We start from the raw sequence: 21,429 nt of genomic DNA, 5'->3' as shown, positions 1-21,429 counted from the left end.
CCACATGATGATGGAATTATTTATTTTCCTTTTTGCTATTAAAAATGCTGCTTTAGAACTTATTAAAGTTTGATTTAAGGATAATTACGTTGTATATTTTGACATGATGTTGACAATTTGTTTTTTAATGGTTATAAAGCTTTATTTTTTTAAATCTCAGTGTCAAATGATTGTCTGAGCCCCTCCCATAATTTCCCACAACTATGAAAATTTAAATAAATAAAAATGGAGGAAAAAATGCTTAAAAATAAACACTATCTGTTAAATTTATTTTAAAAACTGCTTTGGGATGAATGAGTGTAAAGGAGATTGTTGTTTGTAGGACCCTAGCCTCATTTGTTACAGAAGTTGGGAAGGTGTGTATTGAATGAATCAGGGAGAGAAAGGATGGTTTTATGGTTAAAGCAATTGAATGCTGCCTTGGAGAACAAGATTCTATCCCTACTTCTGCCACAAAGTTCCCATATGATACTAAGCAAGTCACTTAAACCAAACTTTTCAGTGTGGGGTCACAAAGGATAATTTTCCTGGATGCTTGATTTGATACCCTGGGTCTGATTTGCAGAAGTGCTGAGTACTTACAGTTGCAACTGAAGTCAGTGGGAGCTGTGCTTTGAACATACAAAGTCCTATATAATGCTAAGTACCCTGATAAATGAGGTCCAAGGCATCTCAAATTGGGCATTCAAAATTAGTGGACAATTTTGACCATAATCTCTCAGTGGCTCACCTCCACATCTGTAAAATGGTGTTAATAACTCTGACAGGGGTGTTGGAAAGATAAATTATTGTTTGTGAAGCACTGAGATAATATAGTGATGATCACCAAAGAAAAACACATGAGGAAATTAATAATTGTCTTCAGAGCTGGGTTTGAATAGTGTGCAGTAAATAAGGCCTAAGGCAACCTATTAAACAATGAGGATAAAACAAAATATTGAATAGCTGATCATTAAATGAGCACCATCCATCCTGTGCACTGACTCAGGAAGGGGTCACGTGGAAAAAATAGTATATGATCATGTAATTAAAGATTGTATCATAATGCATATGCACAAGGGAGGAATTAAAGATGTGCAGCAACCTTGATTCTGGCATTTCCTAATTTTGGAGTGCTTGACTTTACAATCTTTAATCTTAATTTAATGAGGTGGATGGGCAGGTAGGTGTTCACACACCTGTTCTATATAAGAAAAACACATTCTTTTTGATAACTGATAAGCCTGCAAACTCAGTCTGGGATCTCAAAGTCAAACTGGGTTCTTTTCTGTATTGCATATCACCATTAATTAATGAAGATTAGGGAACATAGTTAATTTTGTTGAAGAGCTGCAAGGCAGAATGGAATCCAGCTTCCTCTATCTTAGGCTAACACAGGGGTAGGCAACCTATGGCATGCGTGCCAAAGGCGGCACGCAAGCTGATTTTCAGTGGCACTCACACTGCCCGGGTCCTGGCGGCTCTGCATTTTAATTTAATTTTAAATAAAGCATCTTAAACATTTTAAAAACCTTATTTATTTTACATACAACAATAGTTTAGTCATATATTATAGACTTATAGAAAGAGACCGTCTAAAAACGTTAAAATGTACTACTGGCATGCAAAATCTTAAATTAGAGTGAATAAATGAAGACTTGGTACACCACTTCTGAAAGGTTGCCGACCCCTGAGCTAACAGGAGCCAAAAGCAATACACTTTGGTCATTGAAGGAAGCAGGTATGACTGAATATTCATAGGGAACAGATCTGTTGTGTAAGGCGGCATCACTTTTACTAGCAGGTGTGTACAATTAAATTGGGTTGTTGGGATGCAGTAACCACCCATGCCTGCTGGACCCTCAACATCTGTAACAAAGGGAGGAAGGAAGGAGTGCGGATTGGAAGGAAGAGTTGGCTAGCTGAGGACTGAGGAGAGGGACAGTGTGGAAGACTTGGAAGGGGGAAGGAAGCGGAAACTGGCTGAAAAGTTGGGGACAGGGAGAAGAGTAAAAACTTTCCTTTCCCACAGACCTCCAACATGCACATTCTCTGATGTTCACCCATTTTCTGAGAATTTTACATGGTCTCTCATTCAAATATTTATCCAGCCTTCTTAGCTTTTGTGACTTGAAGTAGCCAGTCTTTGATGGAATCACCTGTGTGAGCTATTTAGGGTTTTTTGTGAGTTTAGACCATTCTTGGTACAAGAGAGATCCCACTATTTATTTAGAATCCCTTTATTTTGAAAATATGTGAATCCTTTTTCCTTAGTTTGTTTTTAATTAAGAAACAGTTTTCTAATCAATATTGTACTACTTATAATACAAATGTAAACATCAGAAGTCTTAATAAATAGAAAATAGAGCCTGATTTTTCCCTTACTCATTATCCCTACTTTGGTCAGATACTTAAAACAATAGGGTTTTTTTAAGACTTATTATTCCCAGAAACAATCTTTCAGGTGGAATATCAAAACTTGTTGCTTCCCCTTCTAGAAAACAGCTTTTTATGTAATGATATCCATAAGTAGTGATGGTCCATAAGGATACTATAAAGATCATATGTCTATGTCAAGCTGTTCTCTTATGGAAAGAAGGAACCAGTGAGGAAGCAATTTCACTGGCTTGACAGACTCTCACAAATACACACAGAATCGAGGAACTCATGCTCCTAACACAAGAAGAAAATGAATCCTAACTGGAAATATAGATCTTCCAGTTCATTTTCCCTGATGAACTGCTAGTGTCTCATGACATTTCTAGATTCAGGAGGGGAAAAATAACAGTATGTTGTGTCTGCCAACTGTGTGGTAGAGACAGCCAGTAAACAAAGTTTTTAGATGTGATCACAGTTACAGTATACCTTTTTTCTAACCAACTACACAGTATTTTCTATATGATTTTTTAGACTGCTATGACATTCCTGGTAAACTCCATGTACTGTAGCTTTCTATCATTTTGGTTTGTGCTTAGTTACAGCCAAGACAAGCAGAGAGGAAGCAGAGGCGCTTCAGTGGAGTCAGGCAAATAAAGGTTAATTTCTGGCTGGTGATTCCTTCTCACATGACCATAAAAAAATATTTGGCCTTTGGGCTGTGCTTGAAACTTAACAGCCTGTCACAGTACTTGTAGTAAGATGTAACCTATTTATTTATAGAATTAGCCAGTCAAAATAGAACACTCTGAACTTCATTCAAGACAAGCAGTTGCTTAGGATGTGTGTAAACACATACTCTCTGAACAAGAAGCACTTTACTCAGAAGCACACAAAACAGAGTCCTGGGCTGTTTTTCTTTTAAAACAAAAAGAATTGAAAATCTTTGTCTGGATTAACTAGTTTGGTGTGGATTTATTTTATTTTTTTTAAAGTCTGAAATGTCGGAAGGTGAGGACTTTGGACAAAGTAAAAGGTACTGTAATTTACTTTTATAGCTTTTTCATATAGAATTATATATTTTTGAAGTAGCATAAGAATAAGAGCCTGCAACTCCTGAATTCTGATCCCAACTCTAACTCAAATCTGCTCTGCGATTATAGCAAGTCATTTAATCTGTCTGTTTCCCATCTTTGAAATGGACCTAAGGATACTTAGCTCACAGCAATGTTGGGAATTAGTTAATGTTTTTAGAGAGATTTTGTGTTGCAGACTGCTATATAAGTACTAGTGTATTTTTTAAGTAAAAAAAAAAAAAGTGAATGACACAAAATAATTTAAGATTTCTAATAAATCATTCCTCCCAGCCATAATCCTGAAACAACATAAGCCTCAAAATGTCAGAGACACAAATAACTTTTGTGGAGCCTGTTATTGACAGATCCATAATTCATACTGCTAGATAGGGCACTGTGTTCCTGTGAGGTATGCCTGTGGAATGCTTTCTTTCTATGATCTGCTCTGTTGGTTTAAATTAGATTGTAAAATCATAGGAGAGGGACTGAGAAAGAGGTGCTGATCTAAAATTTAGTTTTAGAAGCAACTAGTTTGATGAAAATGTAACAATGTAATGCAGCATGTTCCAGTGGAAATAAATGGAATGACTTAAATGTAGCTACATATATATGTTAAATGCAGATATTAATATTCCAATTAAAATGTGTTTAAAGTGAAGTATGAAGTTAAACCAATCTTCAGTGTATCCCAGGAATAAGTTAGTTGGATTCCTTAAAGGGAATAGGAAAATATGAATAATAAATAGCATTGGATTTAACATTGTGTGGGCTGCCAAAACATGTTGAAACCAGTAACCCTTTAGGAAGTAACATCTTGGCTGTCTGTAGGGAAATGCTTTTTTTTCCTTCAGAGACAATAAACTTATATGTGTAAATCAGGGAGAGGGAGGGAGTGTTGTTTTTTGAAAGCCAAACTATCTCTCCACTTTGAGATTATATTAAGAGTCATGATATTAGTGAAAAATATTGACTCCACAGTATGACCAAAGGAACAATTTGAGACTCCATAAATTACACAATGCCCTGGTCAGTCAAAAGTTTTAAAAACACATGAAGATGGCAGAAATTTGCTTGAAGACTTCCAGCTTTTCAAAAACAATTTTGTGCAGCCATGGCACGTTTTAAGGAATTGTAAGAGCCAGAACTCCAGATTCACATAGGGTTTGAATTTATCATTTCAACTGATGCATCTGGATACAAACATGGTCATTATTTTTTCCAAGATTTATGGAAAAATATCTGTAGTATAAAATATCTATTTCTACTTGTCTAGTCCAGGACAATATCTTAGTACCTGATTCTGCAATTGGATGTGGCAAACTCCTCTCCTCATGTGGATCACTGGTGACATGATTGGGGTTCTGTGCAAACACATTGGTTCACCCACACACATCCGATTGCAGGATCTGGGCTTCGGCAAATATCTGATTTAAAAGTATTGTAACTCAGCGTAACATGGTTATTTTTAAAGTGAAGTCATAATTGGTTATTGATAGTCTTTATTTTAAAGTATCGATTTAGTTGCTTTTTATTAAAAACACTTTAGCTGGTACTTTTATTAAAATTTGGTTATATTTACAATACAAGGAAGGAATAATATGGGTGACACAAAACTCGGTGGCGGGGCATTAAACAAAAGTGTGATTTTTTTTCATTATATCACGTCAGTTTTATGAGGGGACTGTATCCTGCACTTCCAGGGGAATGGAATACTTTGATCAGAGAGATTATTTTCCATCTCTGTTATCTTAACACCAGTGAAAAATAATTGATTTAACTAGTTACTCTGAAACTTTTTGATTAATCTGATGTTTACCAATATTCAAAGGAAGCTAGAAGGATATGGACAGCATATGGAGTTCAGAATTTGTTGTAAGGAGGCCTTGGCTATTAGATATGAGATAACGCTGTAAAAATTAATGTTTAACCTGTTAGAGTTTTGTAAACTGATGCTTTAGTTAGCAAACATTTCAGAAGTGAGAACTTGAAACAAAACATATTAATAGGGCCCACTCCTTCCATAATGAATTACTGGAACACCCCTTGAATTCATTGGTCCAGATCCTGGTCCCCACCTTTTGTGCCTCTCCAGTGGAACAAAAGGGTTGGAAATCCGGTGTAATCAACAAACTGGGAATTACAGCTCTGTGCCAACCCCCACTTGCAGCCTCCATCTATACCTAACATATCCCTCAGGCTGAAGTGCAATATTTGTTTTTCCTTTTCTTTCCCTTGAACTGGACTAGGTAACGTGAATTTCCCAGTTGTTTTCTGCTTTATAAATTCTCAGATTTGGAACTGTTTTTATATTTTAAAAAAGACTCCAGTGTTTATAGAAGTTGGGGGGAGGAAGGGGATAAAAAGGAATTTTTCTGGTTTGATTTGCCTTTTTGTCTTGGCAAAAAGGGCATCATTTTTACCAGTGGATTTTTCTGGGCATTTAGGCTGACTTGAATAAATTTTAGATCAACATTTGAAAATATCTACTGAGCATGTACAGGGGAAAACACATATTTTAGTTCTATCACATGGTTATATTCGTTTTATGTTATATATTGTTTTCCTACAGTATGTATCTCTCAGTGCTTTTGAGTGTTAAATACAGTTAGTTTAGGATATCCTCTGCTGTTTTGGGGGAAAATGTGATTTTCAGGCAGCATTTGATGTTAGATGGAGAGTCAGTGAGGTATACAGAGAAACAGGAAGGGTGTTTCAGAGAGCAGGAGAAAGCTCTTGCACCAACAGTGCTAAGATTGTGTGGACAGTCCAAAAGTAGATAATTTCTAGTTGAACAGAAAGAAGTAAAGAGAGGTTTGTTTGGTAGACTGGAGCAATTCATTTGATATGGCCAAGTGCATGGTCACTTGACCATATCACTAAATGTTTACAAGGCAGAATGACTGGTTTGGTTATATGGCCGTAACATATGATGATGTTAATACTGTTATGGCAAAAGTTGCTAATGGCTTGCACATTAAAGGGCATTGATGTATGAAATTCCCCATACAAAGAGCTGAAAAAGCCATGCAATAACTAAACTCAGTTATTAAGGGTATTTTGGGAGTTAAAGCACTCTTCTTTGTCTGGCAGTTGAAGATCTGAGTGTTCTCTGTTGAGGAGCAGCTTCACAAAAGGAAGATAGATGCCCCACTCACCTTTCAAAATCATGTGAACTTGGTGAGCAGCCTTCGACTAGGGGGTCTCCCAGGTGAAAAGTGTGGAAAACTCGCATAGAGTTTGTGAACCAGTAAAACATTAGCGAGGCCTGGGGGAGGGGAGAGACAGCTGCTTCTGGGGATGAGATAGAGGTATCTAAAATTAGGGTTCTGCAAGAAGGAAGTTGCCTGTGTTGTTTGTTACCACTCTTGTTCAAGGAAGCACAACTTCTATACATTTTGTAAACAAACACATACTAAAAAAAGCCTGTGTCACAAATTTCTGCTCCAGAGAGGAAATTCACCTTTAAGGCCACAAATTCTGCTACTGCTTGGCAGAATGGCAAAATATAGTACAATAGAGCAAGTATCATATTGTGGATATATAAAAATCAAGTTTCTAATGGTTTGAGTGGTAGCCGTGTTAGTCTGTATCAGCAAAAACAACAAGGAGTCCTTGTGGCACTTTAGAGACTAACAAATTTATTTGGACATAAGCTTTCGTGGGCTAAAACCCATTTCATCAGATGAATGGAGTGAAAAATACAGTAAGCAGTATATATGTATGTATGTATATGTATACAGCACATGAAAAGATGGAAGTTGCCTTACCAAGTGGGGAGTCAGTGCTAACAAGGCCAAGTTGGGGGGTCAGTGCTAACCAGGCTGATTCAATTAAGGTGGAAGTGGCCTATTCTCAGTTGACAAATCAACAGTTGACAAGAAGGTGTGAGTATCAGCAGAGGGGAAATTACTTTTTGTAGTGACACATCCACTCACAGTCTTTATTCAGGCCTAATTTGATGGTGTCCAGTTTGCAAATTAATTCCAGTTCTACAGTTTCTCATTGAAGTCTGTTTTTAAAGTTTTTTTGTTGAAGAATGGCCACTTTTAAGTCTGCTGTTGAGTGTCCAGGGAGATTGAAGTGCTCTCCTACTGGTTTTTGAATGTTACAATTCTTGATGTCTGATTTGTGTCCATTTATTCTTTTGCGTAGAGACTGTCCAGTTTCGTGTTTATATATTAACACTGAAATGTTTATTTTGTGATTTGGCAGAATCAGGACTTCAAATGAATAACATTTGGCTACAGTGTCATATTACACATTATTTTTAAAATTACCTCAAGACTAGGAGCCTTGTATTGTTGATCATCCTCCTCCTTGGCAATCCTGGACTAGAGGATTGACTATATCTAAGAGATACTGGAGGCATTTGGAACCAGTGGTCTAAAGCAACCTTTTATGTAAGGGCTGGCCCATCAAAATTTGCTCCAAAAAGTAGGTCTGTGTTGGCAGACAGATGGGATGGTAGTTGAAACACTCAAAACATTTAAACTGGAATTTATGTAGCTCATCTATCAGTAAGCTACATAAATTCTTACACGGATTAGAGCAAGCTATGTGTGTTGAGGAACTAGGGGATAGGATTCTCTCCAAGAAATTTTAAATTACAGTTTAATTATCAGTTTTGAGAAAGACATCAGAGGAAAGTCAAAATATCCCCAAATCAAGTCATGGAATTGTAGAAAGTCATATCTCTAGCCACAGGCCAAGATAAGGTTTTCCCCAGTATTGTAAAACAACTTGAAAGAATAACATTAACAGTTTGATCATCTGCTTTAGAAAGATTTGACTCTCAACTAGCAATGCCAGGCAAGTTCTTCGTTTTACAGGAGTTTTTCTGAGACATGATATTTCCTTACCAATCCTAGAGAGGAAAATAAGCGCAACAAATGCCAGCGTTAATGAGTAAGCCAGGGAGCGTATTGATACATGGATCAAACATGAATATATGTTTGGTTGAAACAGAGATGGTACAGAGTCATATGTACAATACCATCAGATCTGCAGTACAGTCCCCTGAAAAACACATCCAGGATCATCAAATGCTAATCATGTAATAAAATACTACAGTTATCTCCTGGAAACCATGAAGAAAAGCAAAAGAAACTTCTCTGACCAAAAAAGTCATGTTGTTTTGAGTAAGAAATGGATGTGCAGTCCATAAGGGATACAGACACTAGAGTGTCTGAATGAGTGTGGATTGGTTAAGCTGACAAATTGTTCATCAGCAAGTGGGACCCACATTCAGAATCTTCCAGTGGATAATCAGAAGCTTTGGATACAGGACTCAGTCTTCAGCTACCCAAAAAAATAGACTTTAGTCAATATGATGTCCCAGATTAGGTCAACTAAGGTATACGTATCCTCTGATGCCCTTATTTCCAGGAAAGATTCACAAGGTAAAGGCGAAAAGGAAATTTGTATTATTACTTATACCAAATAATTAGACACTCGCTTGGTTTCTACACCTAATGAAGATGTTCATACAGAGTTTAATTTAGGAGCAGTACACAGACTTTTTGAACTGAGGACCAGTACTATATCCAATTATGAAATGTCTACATTAAATAGCATGGCTATTGAAAGGAAAAGACTTGTAGATCAGGACTGTTCAGAGCTATTTATTTTACTTATAATTAGGGCTGTCAAGCAATTAAAAAAATGTCCCTTGAAAGTAAGAACAGGCGTTCACATGGCACTGTTGTAGCTGGCATTGCAAGATATTTACGTGCCAGATGCGCTAAAGATTCATATGTCCCTTTATGCTTCAACCACCATTCCAAAGGACATGCATCCATGCTGATGATGGGTTCTGCTCGATAACAATCCAAAGCAGTGCAGACCAGCGTATGTTCATTTTCATCATCTGAGTCAGATGCCACCAGCAGAAGGTTGATTTTCTTTTTTGGTGGTTCGGGTTCTGTAGTTTCCACATCAGAGTGTTGCTCTTTTAAGACTTCTGAAAGCATGCTCTGCACCCCATCCCAATCAGATTTTGGAAGGCACTTCAGATTCTTAAATCTTGGGTCAAGTGCTGTAGCTATCTTTAGAAGTCTCACATTGGTACCTTTTTTGCGTTTTGTAAAATCTGCAGTGAAAGTGTTCTTAAAATGAACAACATGTGCTAGGTCATCATCTGAGACTGCTATAACATGAAATATATGGCAGAATGCGGGTAAAACACAAAGCAGGGTACATACAATTCTCCCCCAAGGAGTTCAGTCACAAATTTAATTAATGCATTATTTTTTTAACAAGCGTCATCAGCATGGAAGCATGTCCTCTGGAATGGTGGCCAAAGCATGAAGTGGCATATGAATGTTTAGCATATCTGGCATGTAAATATCTTGCAATGCCGGCTACAAAAGTGCCATGCGAATGTCTGTTCTCACTTTCAGGTGACATTGTAAATAAGAAGCAGGCAGCATTATCTCCCGTAAATATAAATAAACTTGTTTCTCTTAGCGATTGGTTGAACAAGAAGTAGGACTGAGTGGACTAGTAGGCTCTAAAGTTTTACATTGTTTTGTTTGAGTGCAGTTATGTAACAAAAATCTACATTTATAAATTGCACTTTCACGATAAAGAGATTGCACTATGGTACTTGTATGAGGTGAGTTGAAAAATACTATTTCTTTTGTTTATCATTTACCAACACAAAAGAACTCTAGAAAAAGCACTCCAACTCTTTTATCATCAAAAAAAGCTGCTTTGATGAAAGCATGTGTAAGAATTTGCTTAAAATACTAACATTGGTCCACAACAGAGAGGTTTCAACACAAAAAGATGCTATTCCTCAAATATTGTTTTCTTTTCCCCTAGGGTGGCCCAGTTTTAATGGTTGTAAGCATTAGTATATTCAGAGTTCAGATAGCACCATTTAATAAAGTACCGAATCCTACAGATCATAGTTCTCAAATGTTCCACATATCTCATTACCTATGGGGAGTGAACATCATTGGCATCGCTGCTGATCAAAATGTGTTCTACTTGTGACCTGAATTTAATAGGAAAAATTGTTACTGAGTACATTTCAGTTTTATGCATTCATTATCTTTATTAACCATTAAAACTGGTTTCCTGAGAGTAACTACATCTGCCAAAAGAGACTGAGATAGGAGCCTGATCCTTTACTGCTAAGTAGTCTTTTTGGACTTAACCTGAGCATACCCTCAATACAAATTACCATTGATTGTAGGTAATAATTTTGCCTTAATTTTTCCAAAACTTTTTCAAGCCAAGGACAAAAGTTGATCCAAACTGTTAAAAAAAAAAAAATTACAAAACATTGTACATTGTTAACAGGATTCATCCATTCAGAGCCTTTACAGCTTTGACAGTAGTGATATGTTTGGACTGAGGAGAGGTGTAATTAATTAGAGGGAGATTGGATTTGGAGATGTTGCTCTTTTCTTCTAGTGGGCAGTAAGTTTCATTAACTTCAATGTAAAAAGAAAATTCCTGACACTGAGAGGAAAGGTGCTGCCAGAGCATTAGTGTTAAAGAAATATGGATAATATAGTGACCATAATGTAAAGTGCTGGTGAAATCCAGAGGACTTTCCTTAGGACTGCTTTTGTCAGATACGGTGAAGGAGAACTCCCGCATGGATGCACAATGGTGGGACTGATTAGGAAGAGAGACTATAAAGATTGCTTTAGAAAACTTACTGTTTATAGTGAGTAAATTAATAACCATGAGTTTTGGTCAAAGAATGTTAACAGTTCATGTGGGTGAGGGCAGAGTATATTTCTGGGTGGTGACTATATGCCTTGTTCCTTGCTAACTAAGCAATTCTATTAAACTGTTAAAAGAAAATAGATGTTTGTCTCATCTCCCACTGGTTGATTTATGCCACAAATCCAAATTTATTCCATTTGCTTTGTCATAGTCAGCTGACACAAATTACTCTCAATATCTTAATACAGTATACCTAATTATTGCATTGGGAGCTCCAAGTAGCATAGGAGAAAATACTTAGACTACATAATCAGCCTTCTAAACTGGACAGATACATCACTAAGAATGTGCAGTCTGAGTTAAGTGGTGTTTAAAACTTGATGTTTCTACTTAGCACTAAATGATTCCTACATACCACAATCAATGCTGTTCACAAATCTGTAATACTTTATTACAGTAAACTATTGCACCACCTTACGATAGAAGTCTTAGAAATTTTTGCCAGTGAGAGTTGTTAACATTACAGAATTAAAATGATTAATGATAATCCTTAATTCTAGAAATATACATTAAAATCAGTGTGCTTTTTCAAAGTAATTTGTTATTTTTATTTTACATATTGAAATTTAAACTTTTTGGGGGGGACTGGAAGCCATTTTTGTTATCTGTAACTGAATAACGTGTAAAACTGATTTTCATGTGATGTCAAACTTGTCTGCATCTGTAAGCTTTTGGTGTTAAGAAATTGCAGATGTAATATTTTAAATATCTAGTTTTATTTATGCAAAGGGGGCTTTGAAGAAGTGTGCTTTCGAGGATCTCTTCTACTTGTATATAACTTCGCAAACTTGCTTTCATTTGTTCAAGTTTTGTAACTATTGCTAATAGCCCAGAAAGAAATGTTCTTAGGACTCTTAGTTGTTTAGTTGTAATATTTATCAAACTCTGTAAAGTTCCTAAGTGATAAATTCTAAGTAACAACTAGAAAGTCACTTCTCTGTTGAGCTCTGGATTTTGACTTTTTGTAAAGACTGCAATAATAGATATATTAGTTGTTTTGATTTATAGAGCTATAGGAATGTAACTTTCAACTCTACTGACTTGAGTAATAGGTCCTAAATGACATCTTCTAGTCCACAAAGCCTGCAGAGGCTCGAGGCAGATGTGATTATGCTTGTTGGAAAATTAGGAAGGCTTGAAGCTGTGTAATTACTAACTCTTTGTTTATGTGTTTATAATCCTCCAGTTGCCACATCATGTTCTGCTTTGTCATGGCTGTAATTTTGAGTGGGGTGTGTATGTGTACACATATATCAATAATGTGTTCACATGATTAAAAACATTCCAGCACAACTCGTAGAGATTTTTAAATCAGTAACATGAGATCAACTGACCTTTCTGAGAAGAACTTGATGGGTCTTTGCTTGAGCAGATGTCTACATACAAACTGAGAGCATGAGACCATTAGTCATTTCCAGAGAATGCGATGCTACTAAATCTCCTGGCCAGAGTTTGTGACCGTGATGGGTTGAAGCATCTGTTTTTACAGCTATGTGATAGCTTGTGCATTTGCTTGTCACAATTTTAGAAATGATGCAGCAGTTTGCCAGAAGGATGAGGAGAAGAAAAAAATAGCAGTTAAAAACAATGGTTTATTTTTGTTAGTTTTAGACATCTGGTAGCATACACAAAAAAGGTAACACTTCTATAAAGATACTGACGTGAAAGGATTCATAGGATCATTCTTGTACAGGCATATATAACTCTATTATAAAAACCTAGTGGTCATTTCAGGCTCAATCCTGCAAATTGCTGAACACTGTAGCCACAGTCAAGTAAAGTGATTTAAACACATGCTTAACTTTAAGCACTTAAGTAGTTCCATTGAATTCAGATGGAACTACTCACATGCTTTAAGTTAAACATGTTTAAGGTGTTGCTGAATTCTTAAACCCTGTTCAAGTTCTGATAAGGAAGGGTATTGAGAGCAGGGAGGTGGGTTCTGTTTTACAGGGGAGTACTAGACCAGGGACAGATAGCAAGATTGAGCAAATAAAGGACGGGGGGGGGGGGAAGAGACCTTTCCACTCAGATGTTCCTAAATCTCCTCTTCTCCTGGAATCCTACATTGAGAGCCCAAAAAGTCAAGTAGTTGGTAGAATCTTTAGTTATTTGTATGTTTAAAAAATACCATTATATTTCCTTAAATATTATTTTAAAATAAGGGATCTAGAATTATGGAGGGCTGCATTAAAAGAAAATGGTTTATGAATCAGCTGACAACAGAAGCAATACTGGTGATGCTTCATTAAGAGGGACAAGAGGCTAGTAAAATGAGAATCTGGTGTGCAACAGTGTTCAGTGTTGAGCTATGATGGGACTGTGAATGTTGGTAGTTGTGTGAAGAGTTGTTGGCACAAATGGAGGGAGTTGACAGGAATTCTCTGCGATAAGACTATATCAAGTAAACTAAAGAGCAAAGTGTACAAGACCTTGATTAGGCCAGCCATGATGTATAGGTAGGAATGCTGGCCATCGAGAAAGAGAGAACTACTACTACTTCACATTGCCAAAATGAGAATGCACAGGTGGATGCTGGGTAAGACGAGAGCTAATTGGCTATGAATTGAAACAATACAAGTCATGATGCAGGTGGCCCCCATCACTCAAAAGCTTAGGGAGTATTGACTGAGATGGTTGTGTTATGTGAGACAATGAGACGCAGGGCATTGGGTCAGAGGGCATTAGATATAGTAGTTACAGGACTAAGACCACAAGGAAGACCCAGAAAAAGGTTGTCCAAGATGCTGAAAGAGAACATGAAGAAGGTTGGTGTCACCTAGAAAACTCACTCAACAGGAATTCTTGGAGACAAAGAACAAGAGCCACTGACCATGACTAACAGGACAAGATGAAGGCAAAGAAGAAGAATTATTTTTAAATGTTTTAGACCAAAAGATAAAGAAAACTGGGTGTTCCAATAAAAGATAAGAAACAGTTGAAGTACTTTAGTGTTGCTATTTAAATTATCACTAAATTTCTGAGTTAGCAAACCATCAAAATGAATTGATATAGTTCAGGGGTTCTCAAAGTTCATTGCACCGTGACCCTCCTTTTGACAACAAAAATTACTACTTGACCCCGGGGGGAGGAGGGGGCAAAGCCTGAGCCCCAGTTCCTTGGGCTGAATTCAGTATGAGACAGGAGTCCTCCCCTCTTGCGCTCTCCTGCTTCAGCCCCAAGCTTTGGGGGTCGGGCTTTGGCCCTAGGCCCCAGAAAGTCTATCGCCAGCCCTGGTGACCCTATTAAAACAGGGTCGCAATCCACTTTGGAGTCCCAACCCACAGTTTGAGAACCACTGATACAGTTCATATCTTTCTTACAGCTACTGTTTCTGCTTGCGAACTCAATAAGACAGCCTTGCATTGGTTTATATTTGGAAGGTTATCTTTGCAACTATAGGAATTAAAATGTTTTTAATTAAAGTGTACATTTTGCAGAAAACAAAGGAAAAAGTACAAGTTCACTAAAACCATGCTGTAAGGCAGGGATCGGCAATCTTTTGCACATGGCCCATCAGAGAAATCCGCTGGCAGGCCAGACCAGTTTCTTTACCTGCAGTGTCCGCAGGTTCGGCCAATTGCAGCTCCACCTAATGAAGAGAGGGAAGAGCATCTTCGCCAGCAGGCTGGCTAACCTAGTGAGGAGGGCTTTAAACTAGGTTCACCGGGGGAAGGAGACCAAAGCCCTGAGGTAAGTGGGGAAATGGGATCCTGGGAGGAAGCACAGGCAGGAGAGCGCAAGAGGGGAGGACTCCTGTCTCATACTGAGAAAGAGGGACGATCAGTGAGTTATCTTAAGTGCCTATACACAAATGCAAGAAGCCTGGGAAACAAGCAGGGAGAACTGGAAGTCCTGGCACAGTCAGGGAACTATGATGCAATTGGAATAACAGAGACTTGGTGGGATAACTCACATGACTGGAGTACTATCATGGATGGATATAAACTGTTCAGGAAGGACAGGCAGGGCAGAAAAGGTGGGGGAGTTGCGTTGTATGTAAGAGAGGAGTATGACTGCTCAGAGCTCCGGTATGAAACTGCAGAAAAACCTGAGTGTCTCTGGATAAAGTTGAGAAGTGTGAGCAACAAGGGTGATGTCGTGGTCGGAGTCTGCTATAGACCACCAGACCAGGGGGATGAGGTGGACGAGGCTTTCTTCTGGCAACTAGCAGAAGTTGCTAGATCGCAGGCCCTGGTTCTCATGGGAGACTTTAATCACCCTGATATCTGCTGGGAGAGCAATACAGCGGTGCACAGACAATCCAGGAAGGTTTTGGAAAGTGTAGGGGACAATTTCCTGGTGCAAGTGCTGGAGGAACCAACTAGGGGCAGAGCTTTTCTTGACCTGCTGCTCACAAACAGGGAAGAATTAGTAGGGGAAGCAAAAGTGGATGGGAACCTGGGAGGCAGTGACCATGAGATGGTCGAGTTCAGGATCCTGACACAAGGAAGAAAGGAGAGCAGCAGAATACGGACCCTGGACTTCAGAAAAGCAGACTTTGACTCCCTCAGGGAACAGATGGGCAGGATCCCCTGGGAGAATAACATGAAGGGCAAAGGGCTCCAGGAGAGCTGGCTGTATTTTAAAGAATCCTTATTGCGGTTGCAGGAACAAACCATCCCGATGTGTAGAAAGAATAGTAAATATGGCAGGCGACCAGCTTGGCTAAACAGTGAAATCCTTGCTGATCTTAAACGCAAAAAAGAAGCTTACAAGAAGTGGAAGATTGGACAAATGACCAGGGAGGAGTATAAAAATATTGCTCAGGCATGCAGGAGTGAAATCAGGAAGGCCAAATCACACTTGGAGTTGCAGCTAGCAAGAGATGTTAAGAGTAACAAGAAGGGTTTCTTCAGGTATGTTAGCAACAAGAAGAAAGTCAAGGAAAGTGTGGGCCCCTTACTGAATGAGGGAGGCAACCTAGTGACCGAGGATGTGGAAAAAGCTAATGTACTCAATGATTTTTTTGCCTCTGTCTTCACAAACAAGGTCAGCTCCCAGACTGCTGCACTGGGCAGCACAATATGGGGAGAAGGTGACCACCCCTCTGTGGAGAAAGAAGTGGTTCGGGACTATTTAGAAAAACTGGACGTGCACAAATCCCTGGGGCCGGATGCGCTGCATCCGAGGGTGCTAAAGGAGTTGGCGGATGAGATTGCAGAGCCATTAGCCATTATTTTTGAAAACTCATGGCGATCGGGGGAGGTCCCGGATGACTGGAAAAAGGCTAATGTAGTGCCCATCTTTAAAAAAGGGAAGAAGGAGGATCCGGGGAACTACAGGCCAGTCAGCCTCACCTCAGTCCCTGGAAAAATCATGGAGCAGGTCCTCAAGGAATCAATTATGAAACACTTAGAGGAGAGGAAAGTGATCAGGAACAGTCAGCATGGATTCACCAAGGGGAAGTCGTGCCTGACTAACCTAATTGCCTTCTATGATGAGATAACTGGCTCTGTGGATGAGGGGAAAGCAGTGGATGTGTTATTCCTTGACTTTAGCAAAGCTTTTGATACGGTCTCCCACAGTATTCTTGCTGCCAAGTTAAAGAAGTATGGGCTGGATGAATGGACTGTAAGGTGGATAGAAAGCTGGCTAGATCGTCGGGCTCAACGGGAAGTGATCAATGGCTCCATGTCTAGTTGGCAGCCGGTTTCAAGCGGAGTGCCCCAAGGGTCGGTCCTGGGGCCGGTTTTGTTTAATATCTTTATTAATGATCTGGAGGATGGTGTGGATTGCACTCTCAGCAAGTTTGCCGATGACACTAAACTAGGAGGCGTGGTAGATACACTAGAGGGTAGGGATCGGATACAGAGGGACCTAGACAAATTAGAGGATTGGGCCAAAAGAAACCTGATGAGGTTCAACAAGGAGAAGTGCAGAGTCCTGCACTTAGGACGGAAGAATCCCATGCACAGCTACAGACTAGGGACCGAATGGCTAGGTAGCAGTTCTGCAGAAAAGGACCTAGGGGTCACAGTGGACGAGAAGCTGGATATGAGTCAACAGTGTGCTCTTGTTGCCAAGAAGGCTAACGGCATTTTGGGCTGTATAAGTAGGGGCATTGCCAACAGATCGAGGGACGTGATCGTTCCCCTTTATTCGACATTGGTGAGGCCTTATCTGGAGTACTGTGTCCAGTTTTGGGCCCCACACTACAAGAAGGATGTGGAAAAATTGGAAAGAGTCCAGTGGAGGGCAACAAAAATGATTAGGGGTCTGGAGCGCATGACTTATGAGGAGAGGCTGAGGGAACTGGGATTGTTTAGTCTCCAGAAGAGAAGAATGAGGGGGGATTTGATAGCAGCCTTCAACTACCTGAAGGGGGGTTCCAAAGAGGATGGAACTCGGCTGTTCTCAATGGTGGCAGATGACAGAACAAGGAGCAATGGTCTCAAGTTGCAGTGTGGGAGGTCTCGGTTGGATATTAGGAAACACTATTTCACTAGGAGGGTGGTGAAGCACTGGAATGCGTTACCTAGGGAGGTGGTGGAGTCTCCTTCCTTGGAGGTTTTTAAGGCCCGGCTTGACAAAGCCCTGATTGGGATGATTTAGTTGGGAATTGGTCCTGCTTTGAGCAGGGGGTTGGACTAGATGACCTCCTGAGGTCCCTTCCAACCCTGATATTCTATGATTCTATGGAGAGGGAACAGAGGTCAGTGTGAGACACATTGAAGTCAAATTTCCCACAAACAACTTTTGAGCTCTCTCCCATGTTTCTCCCTACTCACAGAAGGAGTTCATATAACAATCTACAAAAATGTTCTCCTTCAAAGCTCTCCTTAAAATCCATCTCTGTTGTGATACCTGCAAAACATTTGACACTGGCTAAGCAGTTGATAAGCCGTGATCACAGCATGTTACATTTACTATAATTATCTGTTACCTGGTGCTTCCCACGTCTGTTACAGTCACCTGCTCTCCCATTTTATATTCAGTTGTAAGTTCTTGGGGACTGGCACCTCTAGATGCGACTGCAATACAAATCAAAATTGAAATTGCAAATCTGGGCAACAGGAAGGTTACTGTCCTTGTCAACACTAACAGAAGGGTATTAATGGACAGGGAGTAGAGGAAAATAAATTCAGTTTTGGAGAGATTGTTCTCATCACAGCTCTGTGCAGTGGATCCTTGTCTGGGTGGCCAGTAGAAAAGGGGTTTTTGCCCCTTAAAGTCTCTCCTTACATCAGGTAGTAGAAGGGGAAGAGGGAGAAAATTTAGAGGGATGGAGCAGGGAAGAACAGGAAACAGATGGACCAAGGGAAAGGGAAAAGGGCTCACCCTTCTTGCTGACCAGAAGAGTGGAGGGGTATATATACCCCATGCTGTCCTAGAGAAGCTCTCTTGTACCTGTATCAGGCTGGCAGCACCTACTTTCCCACCATGAAGTTTGCACAAAGACGAGGTTTCCTCATGATTCACTGTGAGCATTATGCTAGTCACCCCATTTTCCTTGGGAAGGAATTTTTCCCTCACTGCCAAACTGGTTGAGATGGGGTGGGGTTTTTTCACCTGTCACACAGCAGGTTTGGGACCTGGTTGGTGGGGCAGGGGGATTAGGTTATAGCGTTGCAACTTGATACATAAAACTCACAGCAGTTGTCCCATGCATGCACTTGTTACTGAAGGGATACACTTATCAGATCAAATGGATTGGTAAATGAATCGAAGGAAAGTATTCCCCCAAGGGAGCCAGCCCCTTTTTACCCTTTTATAGTCTCTTTTGACCTCATATGAGGGGAAGGCGATGGGATCCCAGGAACAGGATGGCTGAGACCAGGTCAGGGATTATGTAGAAATGATTAAGGAAGTGATGATGACCTGCACTGTAAAATGTATTGCCAGGTACTCCAAGTTATTTTAACTGAGTAAAGTTGTGGCATAATTAAACCAGATCCGTTGACTCTTGTCCATCTTCTGGACAATGAGTGGGAGCAAAACATCCAAGCAGAAATAAATGTCCGACACAATTGGAGATGGAGTTGTGGGGTTGAGAATTCTATGGCATAACTGTATCAGTGAGAGCAAATTAAGTCACCTAAAGAGAGAAGTTAGAGGGAGAAGTGGAAGGTTGTAATAAGCGTTGAGGGATGCCAGTATACAGGAGAAAAAGACGAGCATTTACCAAAGACAGGTTTCAGAGTAGCAGCCGTGTTAGTCTGTATCTGCTGAGCTGGAATTGATATGCAAACTAGACACAATCAACTCAGGATTAAATAAAGACTGGGAATGGCTGAGCCATTACAAACATTGAATCTATCTCCCCTTGTAAGTATTTTCACACTTGCTTCTTATCAAACTGTCTGTACTGAGCTATCTTGATTATCACTTCAAAAGTTTTTTTTTTGTTTGTTTGTTTGTTTTTTCTCTTACTTAATTGGCCTCTCAGAGTTGGTAAGACAACTCCCACCTGTTCATACTCTCTGTATGTGTGTATATATATCTCCTCAATATATGTTTCACTCTATATGCATCCGAAGAAGTGGGTTGTAGCCCACGAAAGCTTATGCTCTAATAAATTTGTTAGTCTCTAAGGTGCCACAAGTACTCATTTACCAAAGAGACACTGAGAGAATGGTCAGCAGGGTAAGAAGAATACATGGAAGGCGCTTTTCAGGATCAAAGTTACAAAAGCATGCTAGTAGGCACGGGGAGAAGAGGAAGAAGGCGCAGAGCAGATTATAAAGATAAATGGTGGGGGAGGGGAATGAGAGGTGTTTTGATGAAGCAGAAGGGGATGGGTTCTGTGGAAAAAGTACTTAAAGGCAAATAATAGAAGAGAGACATTGAATTTGGACATTACAGTGGAAAGGGGAGGAGAGAAGTTATTGCTGAAGAGTGTCTAATTGGCTTTTGGGGGGGGGAAAACCCATAGGTGGATCTGTCTCCCATGAGGGTTTTCATAGAGTGTTGACAAAGAATTGGGAGGCACAAATGGTAATCAGGCAATCAGTCAAGAGTATAATGCCAAAGTATTTTGCCCTCTAGTTTATGACCTTGAAACAACGTTGAACTTGTTTGGCTGAAGGCTTACAAAGTCTTTGTTTCAATATTTCAATTTTTCTGCATCTTTTAGATATGGACATCATCAGTGATAGTCTCCATTGGATTATTAGAACATTTCCAAAGGTGTTTCAACCAAGGCTCTGCATTGTCATGCACAATACAGTAATTTGTTTGCAAATAATGTAATTGCACACACTGACCCACAAATGGGATATTAAATCAAATATTCTTAACATGCAAAAATGATTTGTGCAAATTTAGAAGCCTTTTAAAAATGTGGCCCTTAAAGATTCTCAGGCTTTGTGAAATGCAGTTTTGTGACTTGGGAAATAAACTCAAATCAAGAAATACCATGTTAAGGGGTGTTCCAAAAACATGATGGCTAGAAGTACTTGAGTTCACATGTACTGTTTGAATTTATTAATGTAATTGTGAAGATGCTTGTGAACTCCACGTTAACAATATGTTGTATGGCACCATATGGTGATCAGCACCACACATCGTACATCACCTTAGGTATCTGCAACACTGGTTCTCAAAACAGTGCTTTCCCTGAATTGAATACCTTGTACTTTTTCAATGTCAGAAAAAGTTTGATGGTTAAAATCAAAATGAGGAAAAATGTGTTTCTGGAATATGCATACTCATGCTTCTGTATGCTTCTAATGTCTTTTGGGGGAAGGGTGATGTTGACATAACATTGCCTGCTCTCCCTTCACAACAGTGTAGGTTGAAGAACTACAAGAGAGGAGGCAGCATTTTCAGTGGTTTCAGTAGAGATGTTCAGGCAAACTTTGTTTACAGTCACAGTTTGTTTGAGATCAAGAGGGGGAAACCTGGGAAACACATCTGAAAATCAGGACTGTCCCAAGCAAAATAATAGAGTGCTGGTGTTGTAGGAAGGACAGGGATATGTGTATCTATTGTGATTTCCTATGCGTGAGTGCTGAAGGAAATTGCTAAGTGTTTTTAGCAAGTACACATTGGTGCATACTGTACACAAGGTGCAGTTACATTAGATGCTTACAGTTTCAGATAAAACAATGATAAATACTGCGTCTAGTCTTCCTGTATCTATTTGTGTATATCTCTTTTTGTTCTCTTTAATATTCTTTCATGTTGTGATCTGTGGAAATAATTCTTAATGCAATTAAGACAGACACATTGTTATTGTCAGCCTTCACAATTTGCTTGCTGTATTTTCTGGCTTATGGCCTATAATTCATATATAGTGTTGGCTTTCTATTCTCTG

General features: G+C 39.4%; 1 protein-coding gene across 2 annotated transcripts in view; it reads left to right on the top strand.

Moving 5' to 3' along the window:
• RETREG1 (reticulophagy regulator 1) overlaps window positions 1-21,429 on the top strand; it is a 149,605-nt gene that overhangs the window by 95,442 nt on the left and 32,734 nt on the right. Inside the window, exon 1 of one of the 2 annotated variants that reach the window (XM_024209990.1) lies at window positions 3,170-3,391. The exons of the other annotated variant lie outside the window; for it this stretch is intronic. Coding sequence (XP_024065758.1) covers window positions 3,357-3,391 — 35 coding nt within the window. The 5' untranslated portion in view covers window positions 3,170-3,356. Of the gene's footprint in view, window positions 1-3,169; window positions 3,392-21,429 lie in introns of those variants that run through there. 2 annotated transcript variants of the gene reach the window in all.

This window comes from Terrapene carolina, unplaced genomic scaffold, assembly GCF_002925995.2.
Source record: "Terrapene carolina triunguis isolate 2854851 unplaced genomic scaffold, T_m_triunguis-2.0 Scaffold48, whole genome shotgun sequence".
NCBI classification, from domain to species: Eukaryota; Metazoa; Chordata; order Testudines; family Emydidae; genus Terrapene; species Terrapene triunguis.
The sequence above is the reverse complement of the archived record's forward strand: the minus strand, read 5'-3'. Positions and strand labels throughout refer to the sequence as shown.